At 33.9% G+C, this 15016-nt stretch overlaps 3 protein-coding genes across 6 annotated transcripts; 2 read left to right on the top strand and 1 right to left on the bottom strand.

Moving 5' to 3' along the window:
- The first annotated feature begins 559 nt into the window (after positions 1-559).
- On the top strand, positions 560-3988 carry LOC146937133 (FKBP-like peptidyl-prolyl cis-trans isomerase family protein). Its single transcript, XM_085751594.1, has 5 exons — positions 560-612; positions 1917-2066; positions 2406-2515; positions 3130-3272; positions 3746-3988. Exons 2-5 carry the CDS (start codon positions 1928-1930, stop codon positions 3786-3788), a joined length of 435 nt encoding a protein of 144 aa, XP_085607720.1. The 5' UTR covers positions 560-612; positions 1917-1927; the 3' UTR covers positions 3789-3988.
- Positions 3989-4837: 849 nt separating this feature from the next.
- Positions 4838-8552, bottom strand: LOC146937132 (galactoside 2-alpha-L-fucosyltransferase-like). Its single transcript, XM_085751593.1, has 2 exons — positions 8361-8552; positions 4838-6480 (listed from the first exon to the last, which is right to left on the bottom strand). Exons 1-2 carry the CDS (start codon positions 8533-8535, stop codon positions 5033-5035), a joined length of 1623 nt encoding a protein of 540 aa, XP_085607719.1. The 5' UTR covers positions 8536-8552; the 3' UTR covers positions 4838-5032.
- A 1634-nt stretch (positions 8553-10186) lies between these two features.
- Positions 10187-14451, top strand: LOC146937131 (uncharacterized). 4 transcript variants are annotated; one of them, XM_085751591.1, is made up of 3 exons: positions 10187-12192; positions 12292-12396; positions 13302-14451. In XM_085751591.1, exon 1 carries the CDS (start codon positions 10421-10423, stop codon positions 12137-12139), a length of 1719 nt encoding a protein of 572 aa, XP_085607717.1. In that variant the 5' UTR covers positions 10187-10420; the 3' UTR covers positions 12140-12192; positions 12292-12396; positions 13302-14451. The 4 variants fall into 4 exon arrangements, with proteins under 4 accessions (XP_085607717.1, XP_085607716.1, XP_085607715.1 ...); XM_085751590.1 differs by having other exon boundaries at positions 10289-12168; positions 13302-13804; XM_085751589.1 differs by having other exon boundaries at positions 10289-12198; positions 13302-13804.
- The last annotated feature ends 565 nt before the right edge of the window (positions 14452-15016 follow it).

Below are 15016 nucleotides of genomic sequence, written 5' to 3'. Positions count from 1 at the left end.
CAAATTTCATTCATGATTCCTTAGATTTTAATTGTATTTTTTATTTATTTATTCATGTTTTTTCTACTTTAAAACTTCCACTAGAAGATGATGTAGGAGGGGGCTTTTTATCACTTTTAATTTCTTCAATTAATTCCTTTTCATATAAAAAAAAAAAAAAAATGAGGTGTTACCTCAAATGATAAGAGTCTAGTCTTGTAACCTCAAGATATAGAGTTCAAATCTCCTCAAAAACTCTTGTCCTCAAAAACAATTGTAAATGACCATTAATCCTACTTTAATTGATAAATAAAATAAAAACCCTTCTCCCATTTTAATAAATTCTCCTCGAGGTCCCAGGTTCACAGTGCCAATTTGGGTGGGCGAATTTAGTTTAAAAAAAAAAGTAATAATAATATGTTGGTGTAATAGCATAAAAAGGGGGTTGGAATAGTAGCAACCCTAAGAACATGAAAGGTTTGAATTTAGGCCCAATGGGGCTGTTGCTACACGAAATGGAATGTGATTCCTCGTCTCGACTGGTGTGAATAAGTTGCGTGAGTCTTCTTCATCCTTGATTGTTCTTCCTGAATTTCTAAACTCTGCAACTTTTCTATTCATTTGTGCTTAGAGGTAAACAAATGTTTAGATTTTTATCTTTTTTGATTCAGTTCACTGTTTTTACATGATGTGTAATAGAACTCTGCAATCTAATGTAGAATTTTACCATTTTCTGATACCCAAGTTGAATTTCAATCTCTAGGTTCATATTGTTGCCCTATATTTGATTGATTAGTTAGCTTATAATTATGGGTTGGGATTGCATTTTCTTTTTCTTTTTTACTTTTAATATTATTAATAGATAATAATTGGTTTTGTCTTAGTTTGTTAGCAATTATGATAATGTTCTTATGTTGTGTTGCGTGTAGCCTAGCAACTTGCATTTCAGCTTACAGTAGCACCATCACTAGCGGCTGCTACGGTGAAACCGTTTCAAATTTGCTTTTAAAAATCGGTTAAATAAATAATTTATAAAATCACGGGTTTTCAAGTTTAGTCCTTAGATGATTTAGTCCTTTTTAAGGTGAATGAGTGGGGTGTCTGGAGTTTGAACCCCGACCCATGCATATATTATGCAATGTCCCTACCAACTGAGCTATGCTCACGGGGACTGATCCTTATTGTTCATTTATATGGATTAAAATTGAATAAAATCTTTCTGTCAAACAAATACTGGAATAAACTTTATGTAGATGCTAAACTTGAAATGTTGTGATTTTATAGACTTAAAAGTTAAAACTTAATTAATCTTAAAAACTTTGTAAACAACTAGCTAACCTTTGAATAAGTGGCGCTTATGACTGCATTTTCATTGAACAAAAGTTTACGAGGCCTTAGGCCACACTTGGTTAAACACCTTGACTGAAATTGAGTTGTGAAACTTAAACAGATTACTGATTTTGCATTTTCCAGGCGTAAGTGTAATCTTCGTGTGTAATTGAGTATGTGTATGAAAGCTTGATAGATGTTGCTAGTCATTTCGGTTAAGTTGTTACGAGTCATGTGTTTGTCTGGAGATCATGAATCAATTTCTGTAAATGAGTCTATATGAGCTTGTTTTGTTGGGTTATTATCTCTACAGATATCAGATGGTTGATGTCGATGTCTTTAGCTAGAAAGCATGTTTAACACTCTGGAGATTTTATGTTAAATTAAACCAACTGATTCTGATTGTAATCTACAATAAATCAGAAACTAACTCTGGCATAAGCTTGGCAGAACCTAATCATCTAACAATGTCCAATGTAATCTGATGTGTGATAGACATCCAACATAGAAGATGAAGAAATTGTAGTTCCTGTTTTCAATGACTTCTACTGTGTGACTTATGTAATTTAATAATAGTTGTTGACTTGTTTCATTGATATGATGAATAGTTGTTGGAACGATGGGAAAAGACGCAAAGGCAAAGGAGTCAAAGGGTAAGGGAAAGCAGGCTGCAAGTGGAAGTGATGAGAATGCTTCCAAGGGAAAAGGAAAAGGTGGGAAAGCTGCTGATGGGCTTGGTACTTGCACCTATGTCAAAGGTACAAATTTTTCCCCATTTACAAGCACCTTCTGGCCCATTTACTTTGAATGTTTTCTGTTATTATTTTCACTTCAACTAATAAACATAAGGGAATATTGATCCAATAGTTTCCTCACTATGTTCTTTTTACGATTTTCAAAAATATATTGAAATTTTGGAAATTATTAAACAGTTTTAATTGATTTAGTAAAATGCACACTTGAACATAAATTTTAGAAAATGAAAATTGAAAATGCTTTTAGAAAGTAAACAAGGCTATAATAACCGTATATGATAAGTTTCTTTGATTGTTTTTCTCTTTGAATTTACATTGATTTCTGGCTTTTACTTTGCACAGCAAGACATATCTTATGTGAGAAACAAGGTAAGATTAATGAAGCCTACAAGAAGCTGCAAGATGGTTGGCTTGACAATGGGGATAAAGTTCCTCCAGCAGAGTTTGCAAAGGTATTTTTCATTTATTTTGGAAGTTATACACTAGGATCAAACAGAGGTAGTGCCGTAGTGCTATACATTTGTTACTACTGTTTTCTACTAAAAAGAGAGTATAATTGCCAGGAAATTTTTGAAAGGGTGCTAAAAATCTCTTGACAAAAAAATAAAAATAAAAGAACAGTAAGAAATGTATCTAAGTTTTGACGTATACACTAAACCCTTATTTGGCTTTCTATTTAAAATGAGGCTAAGAAACTTATTATGTGGTAAATGGCTAAATGCCATAGTTATTTTATCCCCTTCCGCTCAGAAATGGATTCAATGCTGCAGTTGGTATTTCAGCAGTCTTGAATTCAGCTGTAGGATGAAAGATCAGACGACTCAGATTTTGAATTGTATTAAATCCGATTTGTTGATATCAAAATATGAGTTGTCTGATCTGCATACAATGACCGTTGACGTGTATTTACTGGCCACAGGAAATCCTGATTCCCCCCTCCTCCAAAATACATACGCATGTCCGTTTGGTCGAAGGAATGAGAAATAAGAATCAAAATTAGTCTTGAGATAGAAATATTCTGTCTTTTCAATTGTTTATCACTGATAATATTTCGCCGACCTCACAGGTAGCTCAAGAGTATTCTGAATGCCCATCAGGAAAGAAGGGTGGAGACCTTGGATGGTTTCCACGAGGAAAGATGGCTGGCCCATTCCAGGAAGTTGCCTTCAACACACCTGTTGGAGTTACCAGTGCTCCTTTCAAATCAACGTATTGCTCTTGCACCCTTCTAGTTGCTATTATATGCATTATTGATCTCATATTAGTATCACTACTTGTGTCTTTTCTCTTCTCTCCTTAGCTAGGTCTTTTGGATTGATTAGTTTGAGTTTACGTATTAACATAAGAGTCTTGCTAACAAGTGCCCTCGGGGCCATCTTTAAGGATTCCAAATTAAATACACATATTTTCAAATGCTTCAATTTCCAATGCATTGAATACACATATTTTCATAATTACCTGTTAAGGAAAGCTTGTAGGAACAACTTATGACATGTCAACTTATTTTCTTATGTTCTCGAGGATAGCTAATAAAAAAAAGCTGATAACTTGTATAAAAATGGTTTGATTTGTTATAGAAATAGTTTATACATAAGCACTTAAGCACTTATATGATCATCGTTTATGCTATAAGTTGTTTATCCAAACAGGACCCTATTAATATTTGGTTGGATGTCATGCAGGCATGGCTACCATATTATCTTATCTGAAGGAAGAAAGAACTGAGTTGAGTTCTGAATAAGAACGAAGCTGAGTTTCAGTGGCATTTGAGCACTTAAGTGTTGTCTGGTTAAATGATCGGATATTGCTTTTTCTTTATGTGATTGTGGTTGATAATGTAAACCAACATATATGTGTGCTGATCGTGCCTTCTAATACTTAGATAACTGAGCATAATATATGTGAATGTGGATGGTTTAATTGCAGTTGTTGTGACGTTTATTATTGCTTTAATCTTGTTGAATAGTTGATATAGGTAAATATCTTTTTATTTAACACACAAAAAAAAAAAAAAAAAGTGAATTTTAATTTTGGTCCCAAAGAAAATCTTTCATGCTTCCCAAATTTGGAACTATAAATTTTGACCTCTCGTCTTGTGACATTCAAATGTTCAATGGTGTTTATATGTGTAATGAAAGATCTCATAGTCATCTCAAATGCACCCAAAATATATGTAGTGTCTAACTTGTCTTTCATCTTGAGACCTAATACAAATTATATTTAGCTGCATAAAAACGAGTGTTCTTATTAATCAAAAACTCTAAATTCACATTTTAGAGGCTTAAAATCAAAAGAAAATTTTAGATGAGTTGAAAACCTAAGAAAAGAATTCCGAGTATATTTTTCAAAATAAATCGAAAGAACAACATTGTAAATGATCATATAACACGTTTATCACACTCAATTCAATTTTAAAAACAAATTTTACTAGTCCAACAGTATTTAAAATTATAAGATCTTAGAACAATAGTCAACGGTATAGATTGAAAAATTGAAGTATTGTGTAAGAAGTTCAACACTCATTTCTTTCTGCTACTAACATTTTTTTGGTAAATTATAGGTAAGTCAAGAGTATGTGATACATTAAATTGGTTGTAAGACATCCCAACTATGTTGACACCTCTATCAACCAAAAATCGTCTGCAAGCATACTCATATCCTCACAAATCTCCAATGTCTTCACAAATTAACAACTAACAACAATTCAACAATAAATAAAGCTTTTTATGCATATTGTTCTCTATTATTTGTTTCAGTTACTTAGAGTCTTAAACTGAGAAAATCAAGGTTGTTATTTCAACAATAGGCAACTACCAACATCAATATCAATATTAATAGGAAAGAAAGCTAACCCAATATAGCATGCACTCAATATGGAGTTATGGTTTCTGTAGAAAACTATATAAATTTGAAATCAGTAACTAATGTTATCCTAAAGCAAAATAACTAGTGGTATCCAATTCATAACTTCAATAACTAGCACTATTATTGTCTACAACCTTAAGACCCCAACTCATATCCTCACAATGTCTTACATGAGGAACAAGTGCACCTGTGTCAGTGCCTCTCTTAGCCTTACAATCATAGAAAGGAGGAGCATGAAAACACGGTTCCATTGACATTGCACGTCGACAAGGAGGATCAGGAGCAGTTTCGTTCTCAGGTTTGTATAGTATCCAAGGTTTCAAACCTCCGAGCCCCTGTGCGACGTAGCCGAAAGTAGACCATGAGCTAGTCACCAACACATCGGTTAAACTCAATAGATACATTTCTGCCCAAGCTTTTTGATTGTGTATTTGCTTCTCAGTTTGTTGATATCCCTCATGGCTTGGTTGGTAAACACCAATAACTTCTCCGGTCACAGTTGGATATTCCCAATACATGTCTCTTACTTTTTCGAAATAACCAGAGTTTAAGGATGTCATTAGTACCGCTTTCGACTTCAAATTTTTTAATGAACCAATATTATCATGCTTCTTGTCAACATCAGGCAAGAGATTCTCCTTCAAAGTACAAGCTAAGATTTGATCAAACACATGTTGAAATGGACCGGGTCTCGTGTCGAAAACCCTAATCTGGATGCCGACTCTTTCATCAACGTTGGCTAAATAAGCTTGATAGTATCTAGAAACAAATCCCCAAACTTTGTTTGTAGGGTGAAACAAATACCTGCCTAAGAAATGGAAAACTTTGTCCTTGTTTGGAAAGAGATTACTGAGCTCCTGATCAAAAGACGGCATCAAGAATAACGACGGGATAAAGTAATTATCTGTTTTCATCATTAACCAAGGAACTTTCTGCAGAAATTTTTGTTCTTCATCGCAGAAAAAAAGCTTATCCTCATCATCATAATCATGCGCCAAATGAAGGTAGACAGAAGAAGGTACTTTGGAATTTGTGACTGATTTATTTTTCAGCATTTTTCCATGACAGTGATCAGATTTCTGATTCAAACTAAGAAATTGACTGTTGAGAGGGAAATCAGGAGGGAGAAACCAGGAGACATCTGGAATCGGTTCACAAAAGAGATCGACCATATCGACTCCAGGGTCAACCAAAAGAACACGATTTGTGAGGAGAGCATACAGAAATGCAGAAGCTAAGGTCAAAATCCTGTTCCCTAAACCGCTAAATGAAATCCAAACTACGTACTTACAGTCTGGGGACTCACTTAAATGGCCAGAATTGAGATCTTTTACTGTTTTATTGTAGGATTCGGTATAAGGTCCGCATTTTTTGTGGAGAGCTTCGTATCTTCGTAATCTTGAAATGAGGTAAGGAGATGGATTCCCTGATAGTCCTTTAACTGAATGATACCGGCTGAGACAGGATCTATCATCAAATCCAGATGCTAGAAGTCCACCAAGTAGTTTATCTTTTGGGAACTCTTTAGAATCAGAGGCATCACTCTTCAAACCTAATAACCAAATAATATGAAACTCTATCATTATAAGACCAAAAGTTATGCAAATGAGAAACAAAACCAATAGAAAACCAATAAATGCATAAAATAGGACACCAACAGAGCATGTAAACAAGTAGTAAGCAAAAACTAACATCCCAATTCAGGGACCTATTCAAGTATCCAAAAAGATAGTCTACATGGTCATACATTCTCCCTCTCTATTGTCCATTTTTTAAGAACTTTGTTATTATTCATCTGTCATTTTCAAAATCAAGATTCAAGGTTTGATAACTACTTTTTCAATTACATCCTTAACTATTTATCAAATAGAAAAACTGTTGCCATAGAAAAAAGAAATATCAAGGTTATATTAAAAGAAGACTAATAATTTCATCAAAAACAACTAAATTAATTTAATATACCTTAGCCAATGTCAGAAAACCATAAAAAACAATCAAATAGTTGAGCTGATATGGTTAATGAACTTTAGTTAAGATTGAATCAACCGGAAAAACCGAGTTCGATCCTGACTGAAACCATCTTTGACTAGACTATTGCTTACAGGATCAACTTCCTCCACCCACATTTCCAAAAAATTAAACTTGGATTTGGAAGTGTACTTCCATATGGCATGATTTATCCGGAATTGTAATTTCAAACACTTAGAAGTTGTGGTTTTCCAAATGTGTGCATATATAAAGTGATTTTTGGGTGGTAATTTTTCTCCCTTTACTATCTCTTGGCCGAACTGTTCACTACCGTGACAAAGAGAGGGTTAAGAGTTTTAAGATAAAACAAACCCTTATAATACATTAAGGATCTGTTTGGCACAAAGCATATTTGAGCTTATAGCTTATAAGCTCGTATAACTAAAAAGACTTGTTTGGTAACTACACTTTTCTCACGAGCTTATAGCTTAATTTTATGAGCTTATAGCGTTTTCCGATAAGTTAATTCAAGTAACTTATAGAGTAAAGTTTATAGCTTATCACTTTTTATCTCAATTTTACCCCTGCAATTTTAATTGAAAAAAAATAAGTGCTAATTAAATCTACTTTCTTTATGTTATTTCATATTTATAAGCTACTTTAACCGCTAATTTAATCAAACACTACAAATTCAATTAGCCAGTTTATCCACTATCAGCTATAAGCTAGCTTATCGCTACTACCTATAAGCTAGCATATAATCCGCTATATATTTTACGGGGAATTAGTCACTTTAGTCCCTGAATGGGAGAGGATCCGTCACTTTAGTCCCTGAATGAAGAGAAATTGCAAAACAGTCCCTGCATGGTCAATTTCAGGGACTAAAGTGACTAACGGAGTCTACATTCAGGGACTAAATTGACTAACGAAGTTTGCATTCAGGGACTAAATTGACTAACAAAGTCTACATTCAGGGACTATTTTACAATTTATCTGCATTCAGGGACTAAAGTGACTAATTCCTTCCGATTCAGGGACTAAAGTGACTAATTCCCCTATATTGTACCAAACAGAACTTAAAAATATTATCATATGATCTAATAACGTAAAAGGTGTGAACCAAATTGAATTAAACGTTACATTAATCAAGATTGAATCACACATATAAAACGAAATAGAAAACACATCAATCAGAGCATGTAAAAAAGAAAGAAAAAAAAAAAACAGATAAACACATAACCATCCAATCCTATGAAACACAAATACTCTCTCGGATTAGGTGTGTCAGTCGTATACACTGACACACATTATAGACTTAATTATGTCATTTTCTGAAACTGTTATCAGTGTCTGTGTCCGAGTCGGTGTTTCATATTAGGATCTAGATTAGATTAATAAAGTAAATACCAAATTAAAAAGTGCATTATATTAATGAAGAGGAAATAAGAAGAAAAAGAAACAAACCTAGTTGTTGATTTTGTTTGAGATGAAGAAGACTAGTTGTAGGAGTTGTAGTTGATGATGATGGAGAAGATGGAAGAATGAAGGAGAGAGAGAAGAGAAAAAGAGTTAAAAGAAAGAGAGAAGCGAATAAGCGAGTGGAAGTGAAAACAGGAACATTTCTATGGAACTTCTTCATTGTAGTGTTAATGCAGCAATGTGATTCTGATTCTAATTATGATATATAACACTTTGGTTTGGTTAAAATTCCTTGAATTTAGATCCGTGGATTCATTCACTGATGGAAAAACGATTTTAACAGCTCATAGTCAAAAAAAAAATTTTGACAAAACAGCTCATCATCGTGCCAAAGGAAATTTTTAGTAAATACTAGTCAAATTTAGAAAGTTAGTTATTTAGAAATTAAATATAATCATTTGGTATTAAATGTGATCAAAGATAAACCTTAATAGGAATTAAAATATTTTTGATAATTATTCCTACAAATTTTACTCATTTCTTTTTAAAATATTGAAAAAAAAATTAAAATCATCCGAACTTGGATGAGATAGTAAAGTATCTCTTTCAATTTCCTGTTAAAAAAAATTGATTCATAAAAATTTGTAAGAATCAAAATGTAAATTTTCATATCTCAGGAGATGAAATAATTTTTGTCAAACCTGGACAGCAAAAGGACAATAAAAAAATACATGAGTGAGATCCTCATGATTCATGAACAACTGGCACAATTGTTCGGACAAACCACGCCTTTGTCAAGAAGGCGAACATGTGTCGGTAAGCACCCCCGACACATACGCCACACTAAATTCTTGACCTTCGGCAAGACCTTGAGCTTCCATATCCCAGCAGGGCCGGCCCAACACATATTGAGGCTCAAGGCGAAATTCAAAATGAGGCACTTTTAGTTATTATTAGTTTGTGCAAAATAAAAAAGTTATTAATTGTATTCGTTTTACGAAAGTAATATTTTAATTCAAAATTTCACTATTCTAACTTTTTTTGGATGCAAAATCATTCATTAAATTATTGTAATTGATTTCATTCAACGACTCTTTTTCAATCGACAACAAAACAAATCCATTTAATCTTTGTGGACACACCGATCTTAAATTTTTTTTGGATGCAAAATCATTCATTAAATTATTGTAATTGATTTCGTTCAACGACTCTTTTTCAATCGACAACAAAACAAATCCATTTAATCTTTGTGGACACACCGATCTTAAATAAGATATTATTAAGTTTAATTTTGAATTTTATTTTCGAAAGACGCAACAATTATATGAATTGTTGGCATTATTCTATAAGCAATTTACGCATTTGAAAATGAATTAAGTTTTTTTAATATAATCAAGTATTAAGTATATAAATTGGTGTATCATTTTCCACTTGTATTATTTCTCTTAAAATTTCTAACTTCATAAATAAATATGAGGTATTGGATACAATAGTTAAAGAAATAAAAAAAATTGAGGCCTTAGGCAAAGGCCTAGTTAACCTATAGCTTGGGTCGGCCCGGTATCCTAGATCAATACCCTCGACGCCAAACATGGATGGTTTCAAGGCCCGGTGAGCCCGGGCAGTCGCCTGGGCTCTGGCACAAATTTTTTGTAATTTCTTTTATAAATCCCTCTGAATTTTTTATATAAACCCCTATAGATTGGACAATTTCTTTATATTTTTTTATGTAAACCCCTATAAATGTGTTGCAAATTTTTTTTTCGAGGTTTTATAATAATCCTGGCTCTGCCACTGACACTATCAACAGAGTAACGACCATGCATTTCGGCTTTCCAAATAACTCTATCCTCGTCAGAGTTTAATTAGTTGGCATGCATCGTAAATGCAAAAAAAAAAAAAAAAATTATATACATGCAATAATTTTGTCACCTCGATTTAAAATTGCAATTGAAGTTATTTCAAAAAAAAAAAAAATGCAATTGAAGTTGAAGCTTGCAAACCAATGTTAAGGTAAGAAAGGTGAACAAAAAATTTGCACCTCTACACTTTCACTCATTCATAATTTTGTCAAGAGCTATATTGTCTAATCTGCTTCAAACGCAATGTTGAAGTTGTTACGTCGCAAAAACATTCTAATCACATTCAACAAAAACCTTTCATCAATAACCAAATCAACCTCTTTCTCTTCAAACTCTTTCATAAAAAACACAAACACCAAAAACAACATAAAAAAAACAACTTCACTCACAAAACAATATCTTCACAACTCAAACAAACCCGCCACATTACCTTCTTTACGCGAATGCAACGCGCTTCTTCATTCGTTAGTCAAATCGAAGAGGTTTGATTCCGTGTGGAGTGTTTATAATAACTTGCTGTCGCACGGGTTATCGCCTACTGTGATCACATATGGAATTTTATTGAACTGTTGTTGTAATCAGGGTGATTTTAGTAATGCCCGCAAGGTGTTTGATGAAATGATTCAAAGAGGAATTGTACCTAATGTGGTGGTTTACACTATTCTTATTCGTGTTTTTTGTAATGAGGGTGATATGGATGAAGCTGAGAGGGTTTTTAAGTTGATGAGGGAATCTGGGGTGGAACCGAATTTGTATGCTTATGTTACTCTCATTGATGGGTATTGTAAAATGGGTAATGTTAAACTTGTTTTTGAAATTTATAGTGATATGTTACGGAATGGTTTGCATCCTGATGTTGTGACTTTTGCGAATATAGTTGATGTTTTGTGTAAGGTGGGTGATTTGAAGGCTGCGCGAAACTGCTTTGTTTATATGGATAAATTTGGTGTTTCTCCTAATTTGTATGTTTATAATTGTTTGATTGATGGTTACTGTAAGGCGGGGGATTTGGTTAAAGCAATGCAATTGCGAGATGAAATGGAACGGAATGGAGTTTTCGGGGATGTTTTTACTTGTAGTATACTTGTTAAGGGTTTATGTGACTCGGGTAGGTTTGAGGAAGCTAAGGATTTGATGGAGGAGATGGGAAAAACTGGGGTTTTTGCTAATGCTGTGACTTACAATGTGGTAATCGATGGATACTGCAAAATGAGTGATATGGAGAAGGCTATTGAGGTGTGTTCACAAATGACTGAAAGGAAGATAGAACCCAATGTGATCACATTTTCTACGTTGATTGATGGGTTTTGCAAAAAAGGGAACATGAAAGCTGCTATGGGGTTGTATACAGAAATGGTTATCAAAGGTCTTACGCCTGATGTGGTGACTTTCACGACTTTGATCGACGGGCATTGCAAGGTTGGGAACAACAAAGTGGCTTTCGAACTACATAAGGAGATGATGGACGCGGGACTAACGCCAAATGTTGTCACAGTTACTTCTCTGATTGATGGCCTTTTGAAAGAAGGAAAGACTTACGGTGCAATCAAACTTTTCTTGGAGAAAACTGTAGTTGGTTCCCCTGGAGGTAAAACTGATCATAGCGGGTTGTGTTCTCCAAATGAGGTTATGTATGCTGCTTTAATTCAAGGTTTATGTAAAGATGGACATATTTTTAAGGCCACTAAGTTTTTCAAAGAAATGAGATGTAGCGGTTTCAAACCAGACATGGTGCTTTATGTTATCATGTTGGAGGCACATTTTCGATTCAAACACATGTTTGATGTAATGATGTTGCATGCAGACATGCTGAAGATGGGTGTTCTAAGAAATACTTCCATATATCGTGTGTTGACTAGGGTTTACGAAGAGAATGGAGGTTTGAAACCAGATCGAATGTGTTCTGAGCATTTAATGGATTATGGACATATGAATCTGTTAAAGTTGGTTAAATCACGATAATATATCGCAACGGATTTTTTAACAAGCATGTGAGATTCCCCAACAATTTTAAAGTAACAGTAATCCTCCAATTCTCTTCTATTTCAATTTTCATCATTTGGTACCAGTTAATATCATATTCATTCCATTTACTAAGATTGTGATGGCGTCAGGATGCCAATTACTGCCAGAAACATCCTTCAGTTCGGAGATAGACAACTGGCAGGACCTATGGAGAGAGTACTCCCGATTGCTTTCGAAAAGTATAAGGATTATAGGTATGTGTTTTGGCAGTGTCAAGGTTCTTAGGTATGGGTTTATTGAATTGTTTCTGAATTATCAGTACCAATCTGTAATGTAATGGCTCGGTAAATTTTTCCTCTTGATTAGGAAACTTAAATGCCGAATTGTCTAAGCAAATCTATATATAATGCAATAACTATGACTGTGGCTGCTGTTAAGTGAATGACCCGTATCATCTTTCATTCATTGTTTGATTTTGTCATGAGTCATGGGTGTGTTTTTTACTTACTAAACCCTTATTATTAGTGTTATAACTTTGCTTAATTGAGTGATTGAGTTTTGGAGAGTATGCTTTTCTTCATAATGATGCTATCTATAATGTAACTCGATGTCATGTGGTTTATAGCCAAAAATAAAAAATAAAAATAAAAAAATCCATTATGGGTATGAGCTTGATTTGCTGTGCATGGTAATGAAATTACTTGTAAACTTTACATGTCATGAAGGGTCAATTGGATAGATTTGGGATGTTCATGAGCTGAAATTGCAACTCTAGCCTTGGGTTTAGGAAGTATTTGTTTAAAGTGTTTTGCTGGTCTCTTCAGTTGAGATAAACATGCTTCAGTTTTGTTGTATAGTTTATATTACTCCCAAAATTCTTTTTTTTTATTAAATTTTGACACCATTCCTTTACTAGTAATTCCAATGAAAATTTAATACCCGTCTTGTCACCTTAACATTTGAAGATGTTATTCAATTTTTTTCGAAACTTGATCCTTTTTAATTATCTTCTTGAAAAGTTATAGATTGACATAAAAGTTTGCAGTGATGGGAAAGTTGAATGGAATAAACCAGTAATGCCGTTGTATAATGAATTCTGTTTGAATTAGTTTTGTCTAAAATTGAATATGCATTAATTTTAGTACATTTTGCAATGCAGGGGATTCTCAACTTTCCATGCTCAACATTAGGTGCCATCATTCATCGGTGAATCATTGATTTTTGGCTACTATGAGTATGTTGCTGTGTTTTGTTTCTGCTCATTCATCTCTAATGCACATGCCAATACCTACTTTATCACCATGAGTCGGAAAAGAGGCGTCAACATTGCATATTGTTCGTCCTGCTGCTATTTTTCCAGCTGCTACAACCTGTAGCAGCCTGCTCCATATTAGTTCAGACTGCGGCTTCACTAACAGTTTCCAGTCGGACAACAACGTTTGAGTACGCACAAGAACACTAGTTTGAGCATTTGTAGTATTGTTCCAGACTTTGTTATTTCGTTGCTTCCAAATGCCCCAAACAACACAAGCAAAAAGTGACGCATCATCTGTAGATAATTGATGTAATATCTGAAAAATAACAGCAGCTGCGAAGTTATTGTCATGAGTTGCAGAAATTACAGTTTGAGATAAATCACATAAGCTCCATATGTTTTGGCTACTGAGGCATCCGAAAAACACATGTTTACAATACTCATCAATTGGCATTGTTAGTGCATAGAACACAATGACTTGGATAATTAACTCCTTTGTCATGCAATCAAATTCGAGTTGGAAGGCTCCGTCTATACACCCGCCATATCAAATTCTTAACCTTCGGCGGAGCCTTTGTTTTCCAAAGCAAATTACATGAGCCAAATGCTTCAATCCTCGGTAACCGAAGGATGCACTGGAGTGTTGAGAATACTTGCTGCAGTGTTATAATCAAAGACAGAATTAATGAGAGGGGTATTCTACACTTTTGCTTCTTGGACAATAAGATCAACAACTTTCAAATTATGAACCAATTGAGTTCCATCATGCACTGGTGTTAAAGAAGTGGCTTTCGACCTACATAAAGAGATCATGCACTATTGTGGCAATTTATTAACAGAAATGCTTTTTATCGTGAGGAGTGGTATCACGAACCATCACAACATGAGGTGGCAATTAGTGATTGATTTCTTATATAACACACCAACTATGATTTTTACTTAGTCCCGAGCATACACAACTTCTCTCTTTAAAATTACAAAAACACGTATTGATTTGCTAGATTCTTGATGAGATTTGACCTCTCTAAATAGCACTGCTGTTTTATTAATTCAACTTCAATCTGTAGAATTTATTTATAAGAAAAATAAGATTGCAACTTTCTTCATTTATAAAGGAGAAATATATTTTGATATGGAAATTTTGACCGACAAGGGGGGAGATCGACACTTAGGTCAATAAGTGGATAGGAGTGAAACATGCATGTGTGAACTTGATCGTGGTTTCTTCACATGTATGATTGGGGACTGAGACTTTTGTTGTATGACAGGCTACCCTCAAATCCGTTTCAAACAAAGTCACCAAACATGATAAAAGGTGTTGTGTTTAACAATTTTGGCTTCCTAGCTCCGGAGGCCATTGATCTCTTACAAAGAGGTCAAATGTTACTGCTTAACGATGTTTGTGTTCCTTATGTCAATGAATGTTGTTTTCAAAAGTATTGGTTTTGTCATTGAAAGGACCAGGGATGCAACTTGTTGCTCTTTTATCTTTGTAAATATTAATTGTGAAATGAAATAATGGGCCTGTTTGTTTTGGATTTTTTTTTGAAAAAAATCTATTTTTTTGAGTAAAAAAATCACTTTTTTAGTTTTTGTTGTATTTGTTTGAGATTTTTAAA

This window comes from Medicago sativa, chromosome 3 (genome assembly GCF_051527215.1).
Source record: "Medicago sativa cultivar Bolivia chromosome 3, Bolivia_mono, whole genome shotgun sequence".
In the NCBI taxonomy this organism is placed as follows: Eukaryota; Viridiplantae; Streptophyta; class Magnoliopsida; order Fabales; family Fabaceae; genus Medicago; species Medicago sativa.
The sequence above is the reverse complement of the archived record's forward strand: the minus strand, read 5'-3'. Positions and strand labels throughout refer to the sequence as shown.